This window comes from Rhinolophus hipposideros, assembly GCF_964194185.1.
Source record: "Rhinolophus hipposideros genome assembly, chromosome: 16".
Taxonomy (NCBI): Eukaryota; Metazoa; Chordata; class Mammalia; order Chiroptera; family Rhinolophidae; genus Rhinolophus; species Rhinolophus hipposideros.
The window spans coordinates 60,165,213-60,190,491 of NC_138062.1; the positions used below are offsets into that span (position 1 = coordinate 60,165,213).

The 25,279-nt window shown below is 58.7% G+C and overlaps 1 protein-coding gene across 1 annotated transcript; it reads right to left on the minus strand.

The window, feature by feature from the left end:
* Positions 1–945: 945 nt before the first annotated feature.
* Positions 946–20,896, minus strand: CSNK1G2 (casein kinase 1 gamma 2). The gene is made up of 12 exons (XM_081077717.1): positions 20,634–20,896; positions 9,227–9,661; positions 3,738–3,778; positions 3,532–3,601; positions 3,298–3,446; positions 2,948–3,182; positions 2,798–2,883; positions 2,642–2,726; positions 2,405–2,553; positions 2,167–2,250; positions 1,944–2,050; positions 946–1,858 (listed from the first exon to the last, which is right to left on the minus strand). The coding sequence occupies exons 2-12, from the start codon at positions 9,408–9,410 to the stop codon at positions 1,804–1,806; spliced, it is 1,245 nt and encodes a 414-aa protein (XP_080933843.1). The 5' UTR covers positions 9,411–9,661; positions 20,634–20,896; the 3' UTR covers positions 946–1,803.
* Positions 20,897–25,279: the final 4,383 nt, after the last annotated feature.

Genomic DNA, 25,279 nt, shown 5'->3' on the forward strand with positions numbered 1-25,279 from the left:
CAGGCTCTTTTCTCTGCCTGGAAGGTTTCTTTGAACCAGGTTTAAACATTAGTTGTGGATTTCTTCTTCAAGGACACGGCCAGTCCCGACTCTCCGCCGCGGCCCTGCATGGTCAGCCCGCCTTCCACCTCCTGTGCTGGGTCAGGGCCTATCCTCAGACCTTACACTGTAGTCTTCATTTCTAAGATCACGTGTTTACTCACATTTCCTTCTTGAATTCAAGCTGCTGTTTTCGGTTGTCTGTTGCCCATTTCTGTTCTTAGTTTTTCAATGTCTAATCCAAGATGGTTTTCACACCTTCAAGTGCTGTTGGGGCCAAGTCTTGCTGTCTTGCTGAGCTTGGCGGGTAGACAACAGTCTGGATTTGCCCTGGTGTCTTCCTCTGCTGACAAGGACACCAATCCCACCAATCCCACCCTATGACCTCATGGAACCCTGTCACCTCCCAAAGACCCCCCTCCTCCCACCCCCACCCCCGTCCCGGGGTTAGGGAGAACTCATTCAGTCACCGAGGGGATGGGATTTCCCGTCTGCTTTCCCTGCCACCTCACAGTTGGTGCTGTTCGGTTCGCTCAGGACACACCATCCTGACGCAGCTGGTGCCTGGTCCCTCCCAGGGGGCAAGGGGGCGAGAGGACGAGCCGTTAGCACTCCAAAGGCAGTGTCATCAGCAGGTGAACTTCTGCGCTTCAGTGTTTGTGACCTCTCCCCTTTTCATCATTAGGTTGATGGTGGTTTTTCCTACTTACCCCCCAATAACATGACCAAGCCCAGCTCTCACACTCAATATAGCTGTCACTTTGTTTCTGACCTTCCATTTCTGACTACCACTCCCCCCACCATTTATCACCACCTCCTAGCCTGTCCCTTGCCAGGGACATGGGCATCTGAGCTGCTGCCCCTCTCAGCCAAGCCTCTGGGAAAAACTGAGACACCACACTTGGAACTAATTTCATTTTCTTTTATTTTTTTAAAAAAGCCCCTAAGTTCTATGGCTTCCAAGAAGCATCAGAGAAACAGAAGTGCCATTTCTGTACACTTTGTAAAGCAAGACCTAGACACACACGCTGCCGCCGGCACCCAGCTGCTCTGCAGGCAGCACGGTGGCCTCCAGGGGACCCGGAGAACTTCCCCACCCCCGACCCCACGGACTGCAGCTGCCAGGCCTCCGCTGCAGCTGCAGGCTGGGATGGGGCTTTAAGGCGCTTGTCTCCCACTGGTCCGCAGCACTGAGTGCGGGTACGAGAAGCCCCGGACGAGTGCCCATGCGGATGGCTGCCCCTGGGCTCCAGGAGCAGATGTGGCAGAATACCTGTGGGCCACACCATCCCCCAAGCTTTGGTGCAGCATTTTGTTTGGGGCACTGCCCCCAGCCCAACCTTCCCCTTTGGTTTGGGGAGGCCCAGGGCGAGCACACCCTCGCAGCAACGCCCCACAGTGCCCCCTCGAGAAAACGGCCTTTGGATCGAGGGAGACAAGCTGGACTTTATGACACTGACGGCGCGGAAGGGGGGGGGGCAGGGCCTCCAGGTCACACTACTCACTTCAGCAGACACGGCGGGAGGGGCGCAGGGCAGGCGGCCGCTGTTTTTCTTTTCCTTGTTTTAAATAGTTAATGCTCTTGGAGGGGAGGACTAGACACAGGTGTAGAAATTTCGGCCAAAGTCTTATGTGAAAGGGGTGACCCACACGGGGCGGGCGGCCCGGCAGCTCGGAGCCCTGGTCTGAGTCCTGGCCGTGGGCCGCTGGCGCACCAGCTCCCCCAAGGGCTGCAGCGGGAGGCGCAGAGCGCCACCGCCAGGGTCATTTGTGTCTCTGCAGCGATTTCCTCTTTCTCCTCTTGAAGAAACAGCAGCACCTGGGGGGCGGGGGCAGGTAGGGCATGAAAAGGGAGCCGGATGGGTCCAAGGCATCCCCGCCCCTGGCTGTTACCCTGGCCTTACTTGGTGTCGTCGGCCACCTCCACTTCTGCGGGAGCTGTGATGGGGGCATTGGAGTGACCAGCGGTGGGGTCGTCCGCATTCAGCTCCCCGTTGGTGGAGTTCAGTGCCTGGGTGGGTGGGTGGGTGGGTGGCGAGGCAGCAGGGGAGTCACGTGGGCATTGATCTCCACCATGCCCCGCCCGGCCCGCCCCGGGTTGGTGGGGTCCTTGGCCCAGCTCCTCACCTGGTTTTTGCTGTACAACTGGGCTTTGTCCCGAGGCTGAGTTTGCGAGGGCAAGTCGGTGTGGACGGTGCCGATGGGCGTGGGCTGCAGGGCGGCAGGACGCGACGCTGAGGCAGGGAGCCAGTCCACCCCCACAAACCAAGGTCCCACCCGAATCCGCACCAAGGCTCCCAGTACCTGGGTTCCCCACCACCTCCAGGGCCCCGCCCTCCCCCCACCAGGCCCCGCCCCCACGTACCAGGGGCTTCCCGGCCCAGTCGTACTCGTAATCGAACACGAAGCCGCTGCGGTCGAAGAGGTCAGTGAAGAGCTTACGCAGGTAGTCGTAATCAGGCTTCTCGAAGAAGTCCAGGCGCCGCACGTAGCGCAGGTACGTGGCCATCTCCTCTGCAGAGAGCCGGCAGGGCGGGGGTGTGGGCATGGGCGGCGGACACGGGACGCCCGGAGCGGGGGCAAGGAGGCAGCCCGCCCTCACCTGGGAAGCTCTCGCACAGCACCTCGATGGGCGTGGCCCGCTTGGTATCCCCGATCTTCTGGTAGCGCTCCTTGAGCGTGTCCGCCTGCGGGGACAGCCGTGAGCCGGCGTCGCTGCTCGCCAGCCCGCCCACCCGCGCCGCAAGCCCCGGCCCACCTTGAGCCCCTGCCAGGGCAGGCTGCCACGCAGGAAATACATGAACATGTGGCCCAGCGCCTCCAGGTCGTCGCGGCGGCTCTGCTCTGCGGGGGGACAGCAGGTCAGCGCGGCCCGCGCGCCCCCCCGCCCGGCCCGCGCGCCGCTCACCCTTGCCCAGGTGCGTGTTGATGCTCATGTAGCGGGCCGTGCCCGTCAGGCTCTTGTGCTCGCGGTACGGGATGTGCTTCTTGGTCTCGGGGTCGATGTACTCCTTGGCCAGGCCGAAGTCGATGATGTGGATGGCGTGCTGCCGCTTGCTGCCTGGGCGCCCCACCAGGAAGTTCTCGGGTTTCACGTCGCGGTAGATGAGGCTCTTGGTGTGCACGTACTCCATGCGCGTGATCTGGGGGCGGGCCGCAGTGTGGCCACCCGCCCGGGCCCCGCCCAGCCCCGCCGCCAGCCCGGCCCCCGGCCCCGCCCCCGCCCAGGCTGCCCCTCCCTGGGGGCCCGGGCCGCACCAGCTGGATGGCGATCATGAGCACCGTCTTGAGCGTGAACGTGCGGTCACACAGGTCGAACAGGTCCTCCAGGCTGGGCCCCAGCAGCTCCAGCACCATGGCGTTGTACTTCCCGCATGGGCCAAAGTAGTAGACCTGAGGGACGCCCTCTGGGGACCGAGCACACACAGATGCGCACGGAGGCCTGCGGCCGGCACCCACGGCCCCACCGCCCCCCGGGGCCCCGCTGGGTACCTGCGGTGCTGAGCTGCTTGTAGAAGCGGTACTCCAGGTGCAGCTGCGGCGCCCGGGACTTGATGGGCTCCTGGGGGCCAAGGCGGACCCAGTGGCGAGTTAGTGGGGTGTGGCACCCCTCAGCCCGCCCCCCAGCCCAGCAGGATGGGCCTCATGGGGACAGCCTCTGCTGTCGCGTCGCGGGGCAGGGAAGGGCCCGTACTCACCAACTTGATAGCTACGTATTCATTTGTATAGAGGTTCTTCCCTGTGGAGGAGAAGGGAGTCTGCGTCAGGGCCACCGCCTCCCACTCAGCCCCCTTCAGCAGGCGGGACACCCTGAGTGACCCACTGACCCCACGGGGTACCTCCTGTTTCCCAGCAGCCCCCACTGCGCTTGGCCCTGTCTTCCCAGACCCTAGAAGTGAGGAGGATGCCCACATGGCACATGCACCCAGCTGTAGGGTCCCCGTCTGCCCTGCACCCTCACCTCCCCAGCTCTGACCCGCCTCCCTCTCTGTGCTCTAAGAACCCAGCCACAGCTCACCCAGGCACCCCCCATTCCCACCTCCGCCCACTAATGGGGACCATCCCCAACTCCTCACCTGTATAACCCACTTCAGTTCTCCCATCTAGAACAGTGAAAATGGAACAAAGGCCCTGCGACCCACAGCCCTTCTCAGAACCCGCTGCAGCAAGCCGCAGCTAGCCCGACCCCTCAGCAGCTAGGCCCTAGCAGTACGCTCAGTGCCTCCTGGTGGGACCAGCAGACAGGAGGTGGCAACCTTGTGGACCAGCCCACGGTGCCCCTCCCACGCTCGTCCAGCAGGTCCCTCGCACCCATGGACGGCCCCCCCCCCGCCTCCCATCCCCACCCCCTCCCATGGTAATCCCAGCACCTCCCTCCCTGTCCCCACCATGACTGTGAAGTAAGAAGCCCTGGCCAGAAGCCTGGGGGTTTTGTCATGGTATGCAAAGGACTCCCCCAGGGCCCTGTGTCTTCCTCCTGGAAGCCCACCCTGGTAGGTACTGCGGCTCCCATGCTGGACCCCATGGCAGCTAAGTCAAGTACGACCCTGCTTGCCCATGGCCTGTCCAGGGCCACCTTCCCCGGGCAGCAGGGCCTGGCAGGCCTCCCAAGTGAGAAAGAGCCCACCCACCAGGTCTTTTAGGTGCCCACAGAGAAAGTGAAGTGCCCAACCTCACGGAACTGCACAAACACTAGTTCCAGAACCTGATGAGGTCCAGTTTTTTACCTGTTATTCCCTAATGCTGGCGGAGCCCCAGATGGTCCAGCCACCACTGCTGGGTCACCTGCCACACAAACAAGGGGCCGCCCCAGCCCCTCGTGTGCATTTGCGAGTTCCTGTGCACAGTGCCATATACACTCGCACTACCGTCCCTGCTCCAGCGGCCTCTCCCAGCACTGTCCTGTCCTGACTCTGTTATGGGACCGCCTTTACCAGGTCCTGAGCATCACAGACCTCCAGGCCGCAGCTGGACAGCCTGGTCCTGCCCCACTCATATGGCAGGAGACACCACTATGCCTGACCCTACAGGCTGAGGCCAGGGTCCCCCACTGCACGTCTGCCCCACTGGCCCCAGTCACTGCCTCACCCCAGTGCGTGCCCAGGTGCCCAGATCACTAGGGGACCCAGAGGTCGGGGTGTCTTCTGCTGCGCCGTGGCTATTCTTGGGCCCCGGTTTCCACAGCAGTTGAGTCAGCTTGTCAATTTCCCCTGTGCTCTGCAGTGTCCTGGCGTCTGTAGCAGAACCGGAGGTGGCGACATCTCACACGGAACGGTCCCATCCAGTCCTGGGAATGAACTTCGTCCAGCCATGTGGCTCTCGGGGCAGAGGGCTTGTGCAGCCTTTGTTAGATTCTGGAGGCATGCATGGGCTTTGGCACTCTTAGATTGGCAGTTTTTACATCTTTATTGTCCAATGGTTTGTTGCTTGAGTACAGAAATACAGCCGGTCTCGGTGCTGGGATGACCAGCAGCCTTGCCAAACTCATTCTCCTCTGCTTACTTACTGAAATTACTCTGGCTTTTACATGATCGGGGACTGGTCAGTTGCATTTCTTCTTTTCCAATTTCTTTACCCTTTATTTCCATTTCTTGCCATTGTCTGAAAGGTGTGAGTGGAGGTGTCTAGTCATTATGATACCCCAGGCTTTTCAGAGACACAGTTAATAGGGAAAGAAAGCCCCCTTCTAGTCCTGGTTCCTGGGTTTTGATAAAAAATAGGTGTGCCTCTTTTAATAAATGGTGCACCCCACCATTTTATTATAGAAATTTTAAGTACACAGAAAAACAGAAGAACTGTGCAGTGAACAGGCATATTCTTACCGCCTCGATTACACAGTGAAGAATCCGATGCCTGTTCTATTGCACATCTATCACCCACGAACCTCTGACTTTAGATAAATGTCAAAGTTGCACACACGAGTCCCTGACCCCTAAATCTCCAGCATGCAGGCCAAGTTCAGTGTGTACTTATAGTTCTCGTTTGTCCCATGGGGGATGAAATGCACACGTCTGAAGTGTGCCATCTGAGGAGCTGTGTTCAGGGCGTGATCCTATGCAATCCCCATCCTTAGCAAAACCGGAGACCGTACCACACTGCTCATGCCCCTTCCTGGTCCCCTGACCTGCACCGAGGTGGGATCATCTGGCATGTTCTCTCCCCCTGGTTCCTTTCACACAGCATGATGTATGCAAGATTCCTGTATTGAGGTGTGTCCGTGGTTCCTGCTGACAGCTGAGTGGCACCCTACCCATCATGGGGACATACACAGTTACCACGGGGGATACCTGGGTGGTTTCTGTCTTCTGTTACAAGCAGAGCTATAGTGGATGTTGCCTACGGGCCTTTCTGTGGGCAGGCTGGTTGCTTCTCCAGGTTTGCTGGCTCCTCTGCAAATGTGGGGCGTGACTCGGTGGGTGCCTTCTGTGCTCCCAGCCATTTGTCTCTCTGCTCGCATCTCGTGCCCACTTTTCAGTGGGGTCTGTCCTTTCATTACTGAGTTGTCATCCTTTCACGTATCCTGGACATCAGCACTCGGTCAAAAGGTGCTCTGGAAACACTTCCGTCTCTGGCTTGCCCACTGCCACTCTTAACAAGGTTTGTGATAAGCAGACATTTTAAATGTTGATGAAGTCTAACTCATCCCCTATGGCACTTGGTCATTTTATTCTGTTACTTGTTGAGGAAACCTCATTTTTTGACTGCACGTGAGTTCTGGGAGAGGCCAAGTCCTTGGGGTCCAGGCTGAGATTAAGATGAGTATGTGTGTCTGCGCGTGTGCGCGTGTGCCACTTAGGCATCCAGAGTCAGCACGCAGACCCCCGGGGCAGTGCAGGGCTCCGGGCTCCGAGAGCCTCAGGACGCTCACAGCAGTTTCAGCCATGCACGCAGAAGGCGAGTCCACAGGCCTGGCAGAGCCCCACTCCTAAGGGGCTGTGAGCAGGAGGAAGATTCCAGGGGCCACATGGGTGGGACGACGCTGAGCTGCAGCTGTGCAGAGCAGGGAGGCCTCCTTCCTGTTCTCCCCCGATGTTAGGCTGAGAACCCAGAAAGCCCACACGTGGGGAAAGAAGCGACTCCAGCCCTTGAATAACGTCTGCTCTCAGCCTGCCCAACGAAACCAAAACCAGTCCCTGACTGAGTCAAGATAAGTCATCAGGACAAGCCTCAATCCAGACTTAAAAGTCTGTGACATGTGGTACCACAATGTCCAACACACAATAAAACATTGCTAGACACATGAACAAGGAGGAAAACAGGACTGTAACAAGGAAAAATAAAGTCAAAGGCACCACAGACGTTGGCATTTCTAACAGCTACAAGTGTGTTCAAAGATTTGAACGCAAAGGGCAAAATGAATGAATAGATGGGAAACCTCAAGAAATAGGAGAGTCAGGGTGGCGGATAGCTCAGTTGATTAGAGCGCGAGCTCTGAACGACAGGGTTGCTCGTTTGATTCCCACATGGGATGGTGGGCTGTGCCCCCTGCAACTAAAGATTGAAAATGGCAACTGGATTTGGAGCTGAGCTGCGCCCTCCACAACTAGATTAAAGGACAACGACTTGGAGCTGATGGGCCCTGGAGAAACACACTGTACCCCAGTATTCCCCAATAACATAAAAAAAAAAAAATACTGGGTATGAAACGAAAAATTCACTGGATGGCTCCAACAAAAGATTGGACACTGCAGGAAAAAAGGTGAACGTATAACAGGGTAATAAAAACTGTCCAGACAGAAGCAAAAAGAAAAAGGCTGGAAGTAAATGGAAAAGAGCTTGAGCAATCTGTGGGACAGCAATAAACATTCATAACATACGTGTAATTGGAGTCTGAGAATGAGAAGACAGTAAACTGAGGCAGAAAAAACATTTGAAGAAATGATGGCTAAGGTTTTTCCAAATTTAATAAGTGTAATACACAGATCCCAGAAGCTCAATGACCTCCAAGTAGGATAAACACCTAAACAACGGAGAATGGAAATCTGAAAGCAAAGAAAATCTTCAAAACAACCAGCGAAAAAGACTCATTACATACAGGGGAAAATGTTCAACATTAGTCATCAAGGAAATGCAGTTAAAACCCACAGCGAGACACCCTTTTACACCCACTACACGGTCAACCTGGAAAAGCCTGACAACCCCCAGGTTGGTGAACACGTGGGATGCCCAGAACACGAAGACGCTGCCCACAGGGGTTGAAAGCGTACAACTGCTCTGGAAATCAGGCTGGCGGTTCTACCAAGACTAACCTCCCCCAGGACCCAGCACTTTAATGAAAACATTCGTACATAAGACTCAGGAGAAGGATGCGCAGGGCAGCTTTATTCACAATAGCCAACACCTGGGCAGAGCCAAATGTCCTTGTGCAGAAGAGATGAACAAACCAGGGCGCAGTCACACGTGACAACATGGAGACTCTCAAAAACAGGGAGCAAAGAAGCCATTGGAAAGAAACTTGTATCTCGATTTTGTTAAGCCAAAAGCTGCTACCCAGCACGACCCCTCCACACACCCTCTGCTCTGTGCAGACCTGTACTGTTTAGGCTGCTGCCCCCAACACCGCAGAACAGGACCCATGATACCATCTGAGTCCCCAGAGCTGTACAGGCCCCCCCAGGCTGCAGGTATGACTGGGCCCGGGGGCATGTGCCTGCGTGTGGCGCACACACGGATACCCTAACAGGGCAGCAGGGTGGCTCCATCCAAGGGAAGCTGAAGATTTGGCAGCCATGCTGCTCGGGGCCTGGCTGTGGGCGCCGGGCAGGGAAGGTGCCTGTTTGTCCCACGCCCACCGATGCGATGGCTCTGCCCACCAGCAGAAAGAATTGGCCCCCAACCCGACAGTTCGTGGATTCAGAAACCCCAAACCTGGAGTTGCCCAGAGCTCCCAAAAGCTAAGTGCTGAGCAAGCGGCCGAGCTGGCAAGTGCTCCTGGACCCAGCAGCTTAGAACTGGCAGTTTCTGTGCCAGCCCTCCTTGTGTGTGTGGGCCTGGATCCCCCCAACAGAGCTGTTCCTCAGACACGCAGGAGTGAGGTGGGGGGTCCACCCGTCGTGCACAACCTCCTCCTCAGGGAGCAGCAACTCACACACTTACCTGTGTCCCAGGCCCGATAACCAGGGGGGCTGCAATCCCCTCAGCGGCCTTCCCCTCCCCACCCCCCCAAATGCAAATGAGTGGGGCTCACCTAGCCGCAGCTCCCCGAAGTTGCCACAGCCTATCTTCTTCCCGACCCGGAAGTTGGGGCCCACCATCAGGACCCCCGAGCTGGTCCCTGTGCTCCGGACGCTGTGGCTGGTCCGGCCACCGGTCTTGGACATTCTCCGGCCCTCCTCTGACTCCCCTTTCCCTCCTTTCTTGTCAAAATCCATAAGTTTGTGGTACCCTGGCCTCTCCACGGTGACTCCACTGCCGTGCAAATCCCGGGTCTATGGAGACCTGAGCTTGCGGGCGGCTCTTCGGGGCTAGTACACCATGGCGCCCGGCAGACTCCTGGCTAGTGAGACGCGGGCGCTTGTGAGGGCCAGGCCTCGGCTCTCATCTCGGTGGCCTCAGGGTCTCGCACAGGGAGAGGACACATTCTGCTGACAGGTCCCGTTGCCTCAAATCTCGTGGCTCCCAGCTGGGGGGGGGGGGGAACAAAAGTACAGCTTAGAAGGCCGAGACCCACTCAACCACCTGCCCGCCCATGACACAGCCCAGAGAAGCGAGGACAGCCGTGTAGGGTGGCATTAACTGACAGGGCTGGTGCGGCAGGACGGCATTCTAGAAAGATCTCTGAAGATGTAAGTGCGACCTGGCTTTCCATGGGACAGAGGCCACTGTGAATTCCCATGTCAAAGTGGTGTGAGATGCCCACCCACAACACAGCTCCAGGACGGTTATGCTGGAAGGGGTGATGGCCAGTCAAATGACAGAGGCCCCAGAACCAGGTGGGGAGCCCCAACCTGGGTGCAGAGAAGAGGAGGAGCCACATGTCCCACGGCCCCTTGCCCTAAGCCACAGGGGTCACTCCTCTGAAGAGGGACGAGAACAGATGGCCAAGCGGGGAGACAGGCCCCTACTGACCGAGGGCCTAGCCAGCTGCAGACGGACTTGTAGTGACTCAGACATGGTGACACCGTGAGGCCTTGGGGGGGAGGACTCAGTGGGACTCAAGCCCTGACCCAGGGCACCCCCACCCTGAGGCAAGGCAGGGCCCGGGAGATGACAAGAGGACACATGACTAGGGGTCTCTGAGAACCAGGCCAAAGACAGAGCCTGCTGTTGGACAAACCCGTGGCTCTGCTTCTGGGAACCGGCTCCGAGCCTGTCAGATGGGGCGGAGACCCCACTGAGGGAGACCCTGGCCACTTGCTCATGGAGAGTGAAACCACACGATGGCAGGGACCCAGGGGTGTGCACATGCTCTCCTGTGCGTGCACACCCACATGTATGCACACCCCTACATGTGCACATACACCCACGCGCATGCACGCACACCCGTGTCCTCACCCTCCCACTCACACTCGTCCTCACCTTCCCATGCCCACACGTGCACACACCCACACGTGTCCTCACCCACTCTCACACGCGCACACACCCACACGTGTCCTCACCCACTCTCACACGCGCACACACCCACACGTGTCCTCACCCTCCCGTGCCCAGCAATCCTCTCCAGAGGGCCCATATGTATAAACCAGGCACCAAGAGAGGTCTGACGTCCAAGTGACGCTGGAGCCGAGGCACAGCCAAACTGGAGGGGCCGTGGTCCGCGTACATCGGCACCACCTGGCCCGAGCGGGCAGCCAGGGGATGGCAGCCAGCTGGGAAACTGGAGATTCTGGTACACTTGCTGCCCCCCCACCCCGGGCCCTCAGCCCACATGTCTCCAGCACGACCCCAGTGACCCCAACTGTATGTAGTACGTGCACCCGGGCCCCCTGCAGTCCCCTTACACAGGGCAGGTGTGTGGACACCTGTGGGTCACTGCCTGCAGGGGACAGCGGGCACTGGGAAGCATATGAGAAAGCTGACCCCTCCCCAAGGACAGCAGCCCCTGCTCACCCCACAAATAAGAGCGGCCACCCAGGCCCAGCGGGAGGCACAGGCCCGCCAACACTCTGGAAGGCACTGCCCACCACCCACGCCACAAGGGGGGCGTGTGCTGGGCTCTCTCCCGACGCTGAGCCAGACAGGACCTGCAGGGGCATAGCAAGAGCAGCTCACGCACGGGCCTTGGCCTTCGGGAAGAGGGCCCCAGGCAGGGCTAAGACCATAGCCAAATGCCCACCCGGGCCAGGAGGCCAGCAGGGGCGCAGCCCAGCACACCTGGGTGAAAGCAGGTGACCCGAGGCCTCAGGGGAGCAGAAGTGTCTCCCCTCAGCCCAGGCCCAGGCGCTACAATTAATGATCATGGGGGAAGGGGCCTCCCATCCCTCACTTGGCTTCCACCCCACCACCACCACCTCCAATTCCATCCCCGCAGCCCCCCCGACGCAGGGTAGTCCCTCCAGGGGCGTGGGCTCTGCATAGACCCTCATGGCCAGGTTTCATTCCGCACTGACATGGCTCCCAGGGGTTGGCCCCTGGAAGCTGCCATCCTGCCCAGGTTCACACTTAGTGGGTCTCACAGTCTGCTTCCAGGTCGGGGCCGTGCTCCTCTGCCAGCACCCATCTCAGGTGAGTTACCTGCCCTGTTCTTTTCAGGGTCGTCCATCTTGTCAGGGCCGGGGGCCCGCTCCCCTGGTGGGGGCCCGAGGTACCCCCTCTGACCATCTCCACTCAGTGATGTCACAGTCCCCGGTGACATCACCAGCACCACCCAAGCCCAGAGCCTGGCAAGTCTGGGGCAGGTGGCCTCCCTCCCTGGGCGTGACCCCTCGCAAACCACCTGGCTCCACAGCATATGGTGACCCCATTGCAGGTGCTGCCTTGGAAGCACCTGGACTCAGGTGATCCCAGCTACAGCCCCTTCTAGTTAATTATGGATACGTGTCCCTCTCCCTCCATCCCCCCCCACGAAGCGGGAGCCCACCTCTGCCTGGGGCTCGGTGACACCCCCCCAGGATTCATCCGGGCCCAGCAACAAGGCGTCCCCAGGAGCCCCCATGTGCCACGTCCTAGCTCTGCACACTGCTCCCCAGAGGGACCTGGACCCTAGGGCCATCGCCGTGAAGTCCAAGGGCACTTGCAAGGTCATGTCATGGCAGAGAAACGGTGCCCCAGGATGACTGCACAGTAGTCCGCCTGCTCGGCACCCGGCAGAGGTCAGTGACAAAATGGATTAAGCAGAAATGGTCATAATAAACCGAGTTACAGATGAGGGAGAGGAAGTAACACCCCCGCAGCCCCCGGAAGTGGGGGGAACCTCCATCAGCGGGCACCATGGAGCCGAATGTGCCAAGGAGGTGGCCCGAGGTCACTTGTCAGTGATCTGGGGTGCGGGTACCAGCCAGCACCGCCCCAGAAGACATGCCCAGAGTTCTGACCGGGACCAGCCGGCAGGAAGGAGGCTGGTCTGTGAGATGGGACAGTTGTTACGTGCATGTCACAGAAGGTGCCGAAGGGTGGACTAGACGCGCTGAGGCTCTTGGGGGAGGGCTGGAGATTCACAGGTGACAGTCACAGGTGGCAGGTTACTCTCACAGTTCAGGAAAAGCAAGTGTGGCCACAGTTGGCAGTGAGCCCGCGAGGGTACTCAGGTACTTTCCTTGCAAGCTTTTGAGAGATTTGGAACGTTTTCAAAATGAAGACAAAAAGACGGGGTTGCTGATACAAGCTCCACAGCCTCAGACCACAGCACCCAAACTCCAAGCGACAGTCTGGGTAGTTAAAGCGCATCTTCTAAATGCTGAGGACACAGGAGTGGCCCCGGGGTGTGGCAGTGTTGCCTGCAGGCGCAGCGGTGACCTGGCCACAGAGAAGCTGCTGCCATGTTACACTGAGTCCATGGGAGGGGACTCAGCTTGTGGAACAAATGTTGGTAACTTGGCCCGGCCCACGGGAGTCACTGTACTCTCTCCACATTCGGGCACATTCGAAAATTGCTCCCTAAAGAGCTGAAAGGAAAATAAGGGAGCCTGGGGGGGCAGGGAACCCAGGCTCCTGCCCTTGGAGACAGGGCTCAATGACAGGTTCTAGTGTCACCGCCTGGGTGACTGGTACGCATGGTCCTGGAAAGAGCACATCTGGAACCTTCCATCACCTCAGAGCGCATTCCTGACAGTGCTAGCCTCTTCCCACAGCCTCCAGAGACACCCCTTAAGCCCTCCTTCTCAGCTTTACACTGAGCTAACTGCCCGTCGAGGTACAGGGTGTCCCACGGCACGTGCCGGCCCCTGCGGGCCCCCGTCCCAGGCCGGCCTGCTGTCTGATGCAGCTCCACTTCCACCTCTGCAGCTGCCTTCGTGTGGGCTGAGACGTGGGCCCCACAAGACACATCCTAACCCCTGGCGTCTGAACGTGTGACCTTATTTACAAGTCAGGGTGGGCCCTCATCTGTGACGATAGAGGCAGACTGGAGAGATGCGGCCACAAGCCAAGGAACGCCGGCGGCCACAGGAAGCTGGAGGAGCCACGGCAGGAAGTGCGGCCCTCGACACTGATCTCGGACTTCTGCCTCCAGACCTGGGAGAGAAGGGGGCAGAAAGGGATGCCCCGTGCGGACGCCTGACCAGCACCCGGCCAGGAGACGAGGGTCAACGTCAGCCATGAGGACCCATGGGACAGCAGGGGCCCTGACATCACGGACGAGCAGGGCACCTTCCTCAGTGCAATCCTGGGGAAACACCTAAAACCCCAGAGTAGGGACGTCCTGCAGGACACGCCGGCTCAGAGCGTCCACACAGGAGAGGTACGGATCTCGTCTCAACAGGAGGGGCCAACGGGGACGTGACAACTGAGTGCCACGTGGGATTCGGATGGGGCCTGGGACAGAGAGAAGCCGTCAGGGGAAACTGAGGAAATCCGAGTCAATATGGACTTTGGTTATTAATGGTGTCTCAGTCCTGGCTCGTCAGTTGTCACAAAGGTACCACACTGACGAACATGTCACCAGGGGGATGGGGCGGAGGACACGGGGTCTGCACCATCACAGTAATTCTGTGCATCTAAAACTGTCCTAAAATAAAGTTTATTTAAAAAACCCCGGCGTGGCCGGTTAGCTCAGCTGCTTAGAGCGTGGTGGTAGTAACACCCAGGTTGCTGATTCGATCCCCACACGGGCCAGTGAGCTGCGCCCCCTAAAACCAACCAAACACCTAAACCTCCACGTCCTAGTGGCCTCCCTACCCACCACAGTGGGCTCCTTACCCCAACACCACGAGACTGCCCTTCCAGCCCCTCACGCACCCCCAGCCCTGCACCCCGCTGCCGGGGAGCAGCACGTATGTGGTCACGGGACGCCTGCCCCAAACTTGAGCTCAAGGACACAGAGTCCTTGACTCTGCCTTGGTGCCGGTCCTGGTACCAGGCAGCACCTCAGACACCGTTGAACACATGGTGTGAAGCAGACCGACACGTGCGCGAGAAAGCGGCCAGGGCCGCAGGCGATGCAGCCAGCCTCCGGGGGCACGTCTGCAGCACAACAAGCAGAAGAAAGCGCACGGATGCTGGGACCTGTCTGCCCGCTGGGGCTACAACAGGAGCAACATTCAGTATGGCGAGCGCGTGCGCCAGGGGGACTTTGGTTTAAAGGGAAATACTGTCGGTCAGGTCAATGCGGCTCTCCATCCAGGCCACGCCACCCAGAGAAACGGTGCAGGACTAGCGACAGCCATGTGGGTGCTGCCCTCTCAGCTTGTGCACAGGAAGGAAGTGGGAGACGGTGCGGCCCCACAAAGCCGTCCGCACAGGCGGGTGGGCCCCAGAAGTGATCTCTGGGGCTGGGGTGCGGCGCAGGCCCCTCCCTCCACCTTTCCCCCCCCCCCAATGCCTTTTCCTCCCTCCTAGGGAGCACCTGCAAACCTCACAATGCTAACAATGCTTTTGCGTTTCCTAAACTCAGAGCTGGGGAAAAGGCAGGTGAGGAAGGCGCTCCTGGCAGCCGCCCGCCCCCCTTCTCAGAGCTGTCAGGGCCAGGTGGGTGTGAGCAGACGGGAGGCTCAGGGTGTGCAGGGTTGGAGACCTCATGGCCGGAAGCTGCGCTGGGACCTCTGTGGGAGGAAATGAAAGGGCCCCCAAGGCACCTGCAAACCAGCCAGAACGCACAGAATGAGACAGTGCCTAGCTCCCCGGTGTTACTGGGATGGACCCTACGTCACCTCCAGGGGCCAGCCCTGCCAGGGGACCTGACCATCTGCAGGAGGAGGAGGGGGGCAGGGCTGGCCAGCTTCCACCCTTCAGTCCAGACTCGTCCCCCAGAACTGGGCACATCACTGGACGAGGACCGGGCCAGGAGGGCTGCCCAGAGTCGACCTGTGACACTGCGGCAGCCGCCTTCCCGGAAGGGAGGCCCAGCCCACGCCTAGCACGCAGGCCTGAGGGCCCCCCTCCCAGGTACCCAACTCCTTTTCCCAGAGCAGGATCCTCACCCAGAGTTCTGGAAACATGGCTTCAGGACTGGCCCGGGACCAAGTTGGAGGCTGACAGGTGGGAGAGGCACAGCTGGGACGGAGGCGGCCCACAGCCACTCCCCGGGACACGCAGGACCACAGTGTGCCGTGTCCCACTTATAAACATACTCGTATTTTCAGGTGTCTGGAAGGATCTCCAGTATGCATGCTGCCCACCTCTTGGGTATTGAGTGGTTTTTCAAAAGCATTCATTACACTTTGCTGTAATTTTCATTTTCTTCAATGTGCATGCTTTACTTTCTGCTACTTAAAAATACGAAGAACAGGATGTGGGTTTTGTGGTCTCGTTCACCGGGGGCACCAGGTCCTGTGGGGCTTGGTCCTGTCGTCAAAGACACCGGATGCACTTCTCAGGAGAGCGGTCAAGGGCACTGGGCTCCAAAACTTAGCATGAGCAAAGGCAACAGGCAGGCATGCGTCTGTGCAAGTCTTGAAGGGCAAGACCCAGCCCAGTGCCACCTGAGTGGCTGCGCACCAGTGCTGGCTTTCCTGAAAGTGCGGGGTGGCGGGCAGGCAGGCTGCCAGCGTCCTGTCCGCGTTCCCAGACCGATGAGGCAGAGATGCCACCATGACGGGTCAGAGCCCAGCCCAGGACAGAAGAACTGACCCTTGCCCACAGCGGCGGGATGTGAAATTGGGCAGCCACCGTGAGAAAGTCAGCCGTTCCTCAACAAGTTCAACATGGAGAAGCCAACGGCCCAGCAAACCAGCTGCTCAGTGCGTACCCAAGAGAATGGAAGACAGACACCCACACGGCACTGCGCGACACTCACACAGCACGACTCACAGCGGCCAAAAGGTGCACAAACCCAAAGGTCTCACAGCTGATGACAGATACACACAGCGTGGCCCAGCCACACACAGGAGTGTCACCCGGCCGTGAAAAGGAGGGAGGCGCTGACACGCGCCACACCGTGGATGGACATGAACACACGGTGCTCATGAAAGAAGCTGGACACACAGGCCACACAGTGTGTGATTCCACTTATGGGAAATGTCCAAACAGGAGCGTCCACAGACAGGACGTGGGTTAGCGATGGTCATGGGCTGGGGGAGGCATAGGGGTGACTACTAAGGGGGACGGGGTATCTTTTCGGGTGATGGTATGTTCTGGAACTAGACAGAGGTGCTGGTTGCTAAACATTGTGAATGTAGTAAAAAGTCACTGAGGTGTCCATTTCAATGAATTTTACGGTCTGTGAATCACATCTCAACTACACAGGGAGTGTGTGGTGTGCCAATAAACTGGTGCAAAGGCGCCGTGAGCACGCGGCTCTAGAGGCCGGTGGCCTTGAGGACAGCGCTCATCCCTGTGCAGATCAAAGTCCAGCCAGCTCGCAGGATGACTGCCAGAGCCACACCTCCTGCCCTTGGGCTCGTGTTGAACCAGCTTCTGTCACAGAAGAATGGAGGTGTGTGCCCACAGAGGAAGTAACAGACCCAGAAACTGGCGAGATGGTGGGGGAAAGAGGAGGGGCTGACTCTCAGCTGCCTGAGAAGATGACAGCAGCCTGCCAGCCTCAGCGCTTCTCAGAGGCCCCCCACAAGCAGCACCCAGGACAGGCTCAGCCCCCAGGACCTGGGGCACTGAGTTCACGCAGCACCTTCAAGTGCTCGGAACCTGAGGGCTCCCGCACACCTGTGCACAACGGGGCTCACGCACCAGGAGGCTCAGAGAGCCAGCCCCCCAGGGCCACACTACTGGCTCAGGTAGCACTTAAAGACCTGAAGACCCCAAAGTTGCCAAGCCCTCTCTCTGGCTCATCCTGATGAGCAGGCTGCAAAGTGGGCAGCACCCCACTTTGGTCTCTAAGATCAGCCCCAGTGTAGAACAGTCCCGTGCCCAGAAGGCTGCCTCAAAATCACTGCAAACCCAGATTCCTGGCCCGCCAAGATGCTGCCAACGGGAACCGGGCAGGACCTGGGCACCTATGCCCAGTGAACACCAGCAGCTGGGCTGGGAGCCACCACTCAGTTGTGAAGGTTCCACTTTCCACATGGCCGACCAGCCACCTGCCCCAAACCAACACCCCTGAGCTTGGCACAGCCAGGGCACCCACGCCAGCCCAGGCACAAAAACGCAGGTGCCCCGTTAACACTGAAGAGCAAATAAGCAACTTTTAGAGTAAGTGTATCCCATGCAGTATTTGGGACATCCTTATACCAAGCAATTTTGGGTTGTTTGTCTGAAACTAAATTTAGCTGGGTGCCTGCATTTTTATCTGCTCGTCTGGCCGCACCTACACAAGCTGCCCTCCCCCGGGCACCCTTGAGCTGCCTATGCGGGCACGCACGACCCAGAGCAGCTGGCAGACGTCCCAGGACTCGTTGGTCCCAAAGGCGCTGTTTTCTACTCAAAAATGTGTATTTCTTAAAACCAAGCATTTCCAATGAAAATTTAGGGTCCAAATGAACCCTGAGCGTAAATGCACACCCAAAGAAGAAATAATAAGCTGTCTCTCACCCATCACATGTTTAAGTGATATTCTGGACATATCGAGTTAAACAAAGTATATTAATATGATTTTCAGCTGTTGCATTTTGTTTTTTAACGAGGCTACTGGCATACTGTCCCTCCAAAGCACTCGTCACTGCCCATTTATGACCACTGTGACTGTATCACACAGGGAAGCCGAGGCCCGGGGCTGAGAGGCACCTTGCAGCCTATCAACGTCCCGGGAGGCCTGAAGACTGGAGGCCCCTGGCCACCCTGCACCCAGCTCCCTGCTCTGCCTGCTCAGCCCTGGGTTTTCTGGGCCCAGAAAGGATGGATATGCCAAGACAGGGACCGACTCCACACCACAATGATGAGGGGCCCCACTGCTCCCGAGGTGGCCTGGGATCCAGGAGGGTCAGCAAAGTTAACCATGGGACAAGGTATGACTGGGTGTCCCTGGGAGAGAGGCCACTGTCCCTAAGGTCAGCCTCTCAGGGACCTTGCTCAGACCCACCAGTAAACCTGCATGGACACAAGGGGCTCCACAGCTGTCTGGGACGCCTCTCAGCTGACTTGCTTCCCGAATTACTGGCTGGCGTGCTGGCTCCCCCAAAACTGGAAGGAGCACACAGGAAGGCTTTCAGTTAAAAAAACAAACAAACAAAAAAAAACACACCACACAACTTACCTGCTTCCTCTTGCAACCCAGAGATAATTACTATGTAATTAGGAGAGTCAGATGGAACCAGAATCGGCAGTTCAAAGAAGTCAGTCTGCACAGGGTTTTGTCGTCACCGTGAAGGGACGCCCAGAGCCAGGTAATGAAATGCCCATCCCATCCACTTCAGAGAAATGAAAGGAATCAGAAGCAGACAAGAAGACGCTTTACAAGGGCAGACTGACAATAGTGCATGGAAAAACCGAACCCATGCACGACCACCACTGCAGAGCCCCAGGGGTTTCCCCTATCCTGGGGTGGAGGGTCCAGCCAGCTCCTTCCACATCTCCCTCCACCTGCCGAGGGCTGCAGACACAACTGGCCCCCAAACCTGGGACCTAACCCACCCCCAGTGCCCCTAGCAGCCCTCCCATTCTGTTCCTTGAAGGCAGGGCAACAAACACCTGCGGTCCTGGAGAATTCTGGGGGCACTGCGCCAGCCCTCCCCACTTCCCTCCCCTCGCTCTGCAGAGCCCAGAGTGGTTCCTTTCTCAGGGCACAATTTAGTACAAAAAACAGAAACCAACTACTGGCAACAACGGCAAACTTCCCCCTTTCAAACCTGTGGGCCTGCTCACAATCTGTTCTCACAGAGACGACTCCATTCCCCAGTGGCGGCCACCCCTTCCCTAATCAGAGGAGCTCTCCCCATGGGCGGCAGGCGGTTTGCCCCCAGATCGGAGCCTTTGTGCTTCCCCACTCATCTCACACCCATGAGCTACCGGAGCCCCTGGGGGGCTGGCAAACGCCAGGTGAGCCTGTCTGTGTCCCTGGGGATAGGATGGAGGACACAAAGCTGGAGCCCCACCCCCAGAGTTCCAGACACTGGCCAGGCCTGGGTTCCCCTGTGGAAGGCACTGGGGAGAAAATGCCAGACTCCACCTACAAGCACAGAACCCTCCAGGGCCATTTCCTGCAAACAATGCGGGAATAACCCAGCTGCCCCAGAGCCTGCCCAGGACGACAGCTTGGACGTCACCGTGAGGCTTTGTCTTAGGTACCCGGCCCCTAACGTGAAAGCTTCCCGAGGAAGAAAGTTGGGGCAGAAGGGGCAGGGAAAGCGCCGTCCCAGGCAGGGCAGGGATCAGTGGTGGGATGAGGGTGGCCACCAAGGAGGCACAGACCTCTCACCACCCCCTCCCTGATGTGAAGTGTTTCCGGAAAACAAAGCCAGTGGCGAGGGCGGAAGGGGGAGGGCGCAGCCAGGCTGAGCCTGAGCAGCACCCCGCAACAGGTCACCCCGGCTGAGACCCTTCTTTGCGGCACACCCCTTCCCCACCCCAAGGGTCCAGCTCTCCCCACAAGACCTTCAGGACAGCGGGTGGGGGGAAATGTGTGCACCAGCGGTCGGGCGGGCGATGGCACCAGGTGGGCCAGGGCGGCGGTCCACGGGAGAGAGCTGGAGTGGTCACAGGGAGCGGGCAGTGAGCTCGAGCACAGCGGGGCGGTGATGGGGGCCGGCGAGGCGGGGCTAAGCGGGCGGAGAGCAGGGTGTGGGCTGTGGGGGTACGCGGGAGGCAGCAGTGGCGCGGCCCGAGCGCGGGGGTCACTGAGGGGGCAAGGTCTGGAGAGAAGGGAGCCGGGCGGGGGGCTGGGGCAGCGCACGGGAGAGCGGGCCGCAGGAGCAGAGGGGCAGGAGTGTGGGAGTGCCGGGGCTGCGGGCCGACGGGCTCGGAGCGCGGGGTTCTGCGGGGGGCACGGGCTGGGGCTGGGCGGGGGGTCCAGAGCGCGGCCCGAAAGGGAGGTGGGTCTAAGGGGCGGGGGCCGGCGGGCCGCTGGCCCTGGGGTACTGCAGGGGCGGCGGGGCACCGGAGTCCGCGGAGGTGGGGCCGCAGGCCGGGCGCGTGGCCGCGGCAGCCGGCGAGGGCGCGCGCGTCGTTACCTCTCGGCCTCCGCCGTGGCCGGGCCGTGGCCCCGCGGCCGGCCGGCCGGGCTGGGCGGCCTGGCTCCCTCAGCAGCGCGGCGCGGGCCCCCACTGCGGGTCCCGCTCTCGCTCCGGCTCCGGCGCCCGCTCGAGCCTCCGCTCCCGCGCCGCCGGCCTCCGCATGTTGGGCGCGGGCCGTCCCCGCCGCGCGGGCGCCCGGCTCGCCCGTCTCGTAGCGTCGCCGAGGCCCGCGCTTACGCCGCCAGCGTCGTGGGGAGGACCCGGCGCTCACTGCGCAGCCGCCGCCTCCGCCGCCGCAGGGCGCGCGCCGACGTCACAGCGCGGGGGGGAGGGGCCCGGCGGCGCGCGCGCTGCTTTGCGGCAGCGGGTGGGGCCGCGCGACGGCCGCTGCGCTTTGCGGCCGCCTCGGGGTAGTCGGGCCGCTGCCCGCGGGGCCGGCGGACGCACACGGGTGCCGGGCCGCGCGCGCGCGCGGACGGAGACGGGCCGCGTCCACCCTTCGGGGGGCGGTGCTCTCTCCAGCGCCCGGGCCCGCCCCGCCGTTGCCACGGCGACGCGTGACCGGCCGCACTTCTCTTTCGTCACGGTCTCGCCACCTGACATCACGGCCGGGCGGCGCCGCGGGGCGTGGTCGGCGCCGAGATGGGTCGACTTCGGGGGCGGGTGGCTGGGGACTGGTCGGGTGGGGCCGGGCTGTGAAAACAGTCGAGGGTGATGGGGGATCGGTGTGGATGGTCTTCGCGGTGTCCTAACAAGTGGTGACGTCAGTGAGGAGCGTAGGCGGGATCAGCACCTGGCTGCGTCCGCCTGGGTCACCCAAGGCAGCTGGCTTGGCTGGGGTGCTGCTGGGCCGCCGGGCGCAGCACAGGCCCTGTACGCAGCTGGCACTTGATCGTGTCCACGGCCCCCCGCCTACGGCCTGCACGAGAGGAGGCGTGGGGAGGGGTGGCTGGCCAAGACCCCGCGGTGAGGGCCTGCGCCACCCGGGACAGGACCTGGAGAAACGGTGCCTGCCCTCCCGCATGCCTGGCGGGCCTCCTGGGGGCATTTTAACGTTAGACGATACTCATCCATTCAAGTATTAAGTGCCTGCCAGCGGCTCGCAGAACAGAATATGAGCTGTATTCTTGGAGTCACTTTCCGGGGAGTCCTCCGTCCTGGGGGGGAGAGGAGACAGGACATTAAATAAGTAGACACAGTGGTTTCAGAAGGTGTCAAGGCAGCGTGGGGCAGTTATCGTGGGGCAGTGACCGAGGGCCACACCCTACAGGCTAAAGCTACGTGTGACCAGATGGGAAGATTCCATGGTCTCGGATTACTTACTGTCCTGCTGACCAGTCACCAGATGGGGGAAGACAATTAAACTGGAATGGGACCGTGGAACGGCAATGGTTTGGGGCCAAGCCAGGCCCTTGCAGAGGCAGGCATTAGAGCTTATCCTGCCCCAGTCCTTCTCCTTCAGTCCCACTTGCAATGTTGAAGTCTCCAGGAAGCCCCAGCCATGTCCCCTATTGTCCTTTCTCATTGCATCTTGATCCTCTCCAACCTGAGCCTTACCATAAAGGAGTGTGTTTGTTTAAAATCAAGCTCCTCTGCCAGCCACTCCAGTCGGGACCAGGTCTGCTTTGCTCACTGCTTTGCCTGCACATACACTAGGCACCCAGTCTGTGTGCTGCAAATGAATGAATGAAAGAACAAATGAACTCCACGGTCCTCCCAGATTCTGGATAACTTGGGGTTTCATTTCCTCCTATTTCCAAGCCCTATCTCTCCTCTTCTTTCCCTTTCTTGACATTCAGGAACATCTGCTTTTAAGCATTTCAGCTCCCAGAGGGCAGAGGGTCTATCCTCCAGAGGTATTTGAGCCCCAAACCCAAGCTCCATCCTTGCCCCTGTAAAAGGCAGGGAGGCTTGTGCAGCTGAAAGAACGCAGGAAGTGAGGCCAAGGCAGAGGTTGTGCCCGTCAGAGGCTGTGTGACTCTCAGTAGATCATTGACTCTCTCTTGTCCTCCCCATCTTCATCTGTATGTTAGGACTAATGATAGCGCCCTCATGGCGGGAATCTAGGAGTTAATGAATAAAGAACTGCCAGCATAGGACCTTCTGCCTCAAACGAACATATTTCTTTCTAATCACTTGGGATCTTTGAAAAAGCAAACCGCCTTTCCAGCTTTCTCATTTTTAACCCGCTTCAAATGTGCTCCACATGTTCCTGTGTCCTTTGGCTTTGATCATGGGGACACCATTTGGGAAAGCTGGAGTGGGAAACAGCCCCTTTGGGGCTCTTGTTAAAATAATAAGAACATTGTACAGAGGATGAGCTGGTCTCCCCGCCACCCCCCAGAAAGTCAAACAATATCCTGGCCTCCCAATAAATTCTAAACAGCTGTGGATTTCGGGGAGGAGATGGCAGGAAGCACCCCTTCTGTCTCTTTACCCTTACAAGAGGCAGATCCATCAGTCTCCCCCTGCTTGGACAGATCCCAGGAGAGGCCCAGGGCTGTGTCCCTGTCTCCAGCACCAGCCCAGACACAAGCAGGTGTCCTGGTTCTGTTTTGTCCAATTGAATGAAATGAGTGTTCCCTGCCGTCAGGCCCCTCCCCCCACGGGGCAGGGACCCACTTGGACATGCACATTCCTGTTTTCCAGCTGTAGATGGAAACAGATTTAAGAGGCAAAGGGATTTGCCCATCGTACCCTGGCTTCAAGCCTGCAATGTTGCTGCCTTCCACAGGTGGGTAGTGCTGGCTCCAACTATTCTGAGTGGCAGCCTGGGACCCCCCCCCCCACACACACCCCAATCCCAGTGGCTGTAGTGTAAGAGGGTTTTCCACCCAAGGCAGGGCCTGATGCCATATGCTCACGACTGATTGGGACAAGTCAAAGTTCTCTCTCTCCACTGTGAGCAATGGAGGGGAAACGGAGGACAGAAGACACGAGAGAGGTGGTGAGGGGCAGCCATGAAGAAACTGAGGTCTGGAGGGTGCAGAAGCTCCTGGGGTGAACTGTCCACCTTAGGGGTCTCCCCATCCTCTGAAAACAGCCCCCAGCAACCAGGTCTGTACCATGTGACCACCCAGCCATCTCTGATTGGCCCAGAGTGAGCCAATCAGGTCCTCATCTGGGATTGCTGAGCAGGAGGAAGCATCCTACCTGACTTGTTACCAGATAGTGACCTTCTGCCATGTGTGGCTTCTCAGGCATATGCTTTCCCCATTGTTGTGGTACAGTGTAGGGGATCCCAGTTTGCCCAGGTCTCCTGGGACTGTCAGTGCTAAAACGCAAAACACCCAGCAAACCAGAATGACTTAGTACCTGAGCGTGGGGCATGCAGTGTCCTACCTGTCACCAGGAGCTGAGGGTCCCCTTCATCCCACTCCCAGAGGACCAAGGTTTTGAAAAGGTAGAGGGTTGAATAGCATCCCCCAAAACTCATGTCCACCTAGAACCTCAGAATGTGAAATAGGGTCTCTGCAGATGTAATTAGTTAAGATAAAGTCGTACTAGATTAGGGTAGGCCCTGAATCCAATGACTGCTGTCCTTATAAGAAGAGAGACATGCATATAACTATGCAAGGGTGTTTATTAAAAGGACACAAACTATAGAAAAAGAGAGAGACTCAGAGACAGAGGTAGAGAGAGAAGATGTCCATAAAACAAGAGAGGGAGAGATTGGGGTAATGCAGCCACAAGCCCAAGGACACTGGGGCCCCCAGAGGCTGGAAGAAGCAGGAAGGACCCTCCCCTGGAGCCTCTGGAGGGGGCGGGGACCTGAGACACCTTGGCCTCAGATTTCTGAGCTTCAGATGTCCAAGGATATATTGTTTTGAGCCACCCCGTTTGTAGTGCTTTGTTATGGTGGCCCCAAGAAAATCAGACAGGTGTGGACCCGGATTTGGTCAATGTTATGGGTTGCATTGCATCCCCCAAAAACATACGTTGAAATCCTGACCCCCGGTACTTGTGAATGGGACCTTATTTGGAAATAGGATCCTTGGAGATGTAATTAAGTTAAAATGAGGTCACACCAGAGTAGGGGTGGCTCTAACGCAATGACTGGTGTCCTTATATGAAAAGGGAAATCTGAACACAGGTGCTCAGGGACAGGCCACGTGACGACACAAAGACTGAAGTGATTCATCTACAATCCAGGAACGACGAGGCCCACTGGAGCCACCAGAAGCTGGGAGACAGGCCTGGAACATTCTTGTTCACGGCCTCAGAAGGACCCAGCCCTGCCAACACCTTGATCTCAGACTTCCGGACTCCAGCACTGAGAGGAAATAAATCTCTGCTGTTTTAATCCTCCCTGTCCGTGGTCATTTGTTACAGCAGCCCCAGGAGACTAGGACAGCATCAAACAGTCCTGTTTGGGGTTTGGAAACTGGAGCATGGGATGGAAAGAGCCAGCTCACGGCTGCTACACCCGATGAAGCTGTGGGTCCCGCCCGCTCACCACACAGACGCTCGAGACGTTCCACCTCGCATCTCTTGGTCCCCACAGCCAACTTCACTTCTGCCAGCGTCTGATTCAGGGTCCACAGGCATCTAAGTTCCCATAAATAAATTTACTCTGAAAAATAAATTCCTGGTCGCCTTGAAATGCCGAAATTGGTTTCTAGTGCTTGAGGTGAGGTGCCTGG

Coding starts and splice junctions, on each gene's coding strand:
- CSNK1G2 (XM_081077717.1), bottom strand. CDS start 9,410: ATGGATTTTGACAAGAAAGGAGGGAAAGGGGAGTCAGAGGAGGGCCGG. Junction 3,779..9,226: donor CTTCGGGGAGCTGCGGCTAG/GTGAGCCCCACT, acceptor TCTCCTCCACAG/GGAAGAACCTCTATACAAAT. Junction 1,859..1,943: donor GAGGTGGCCGACGACACCAA/GTAAGGCCAGGG, acceptor CCCGCCCCCCAG/GTGCTGCTGTTTCTTCAAGA.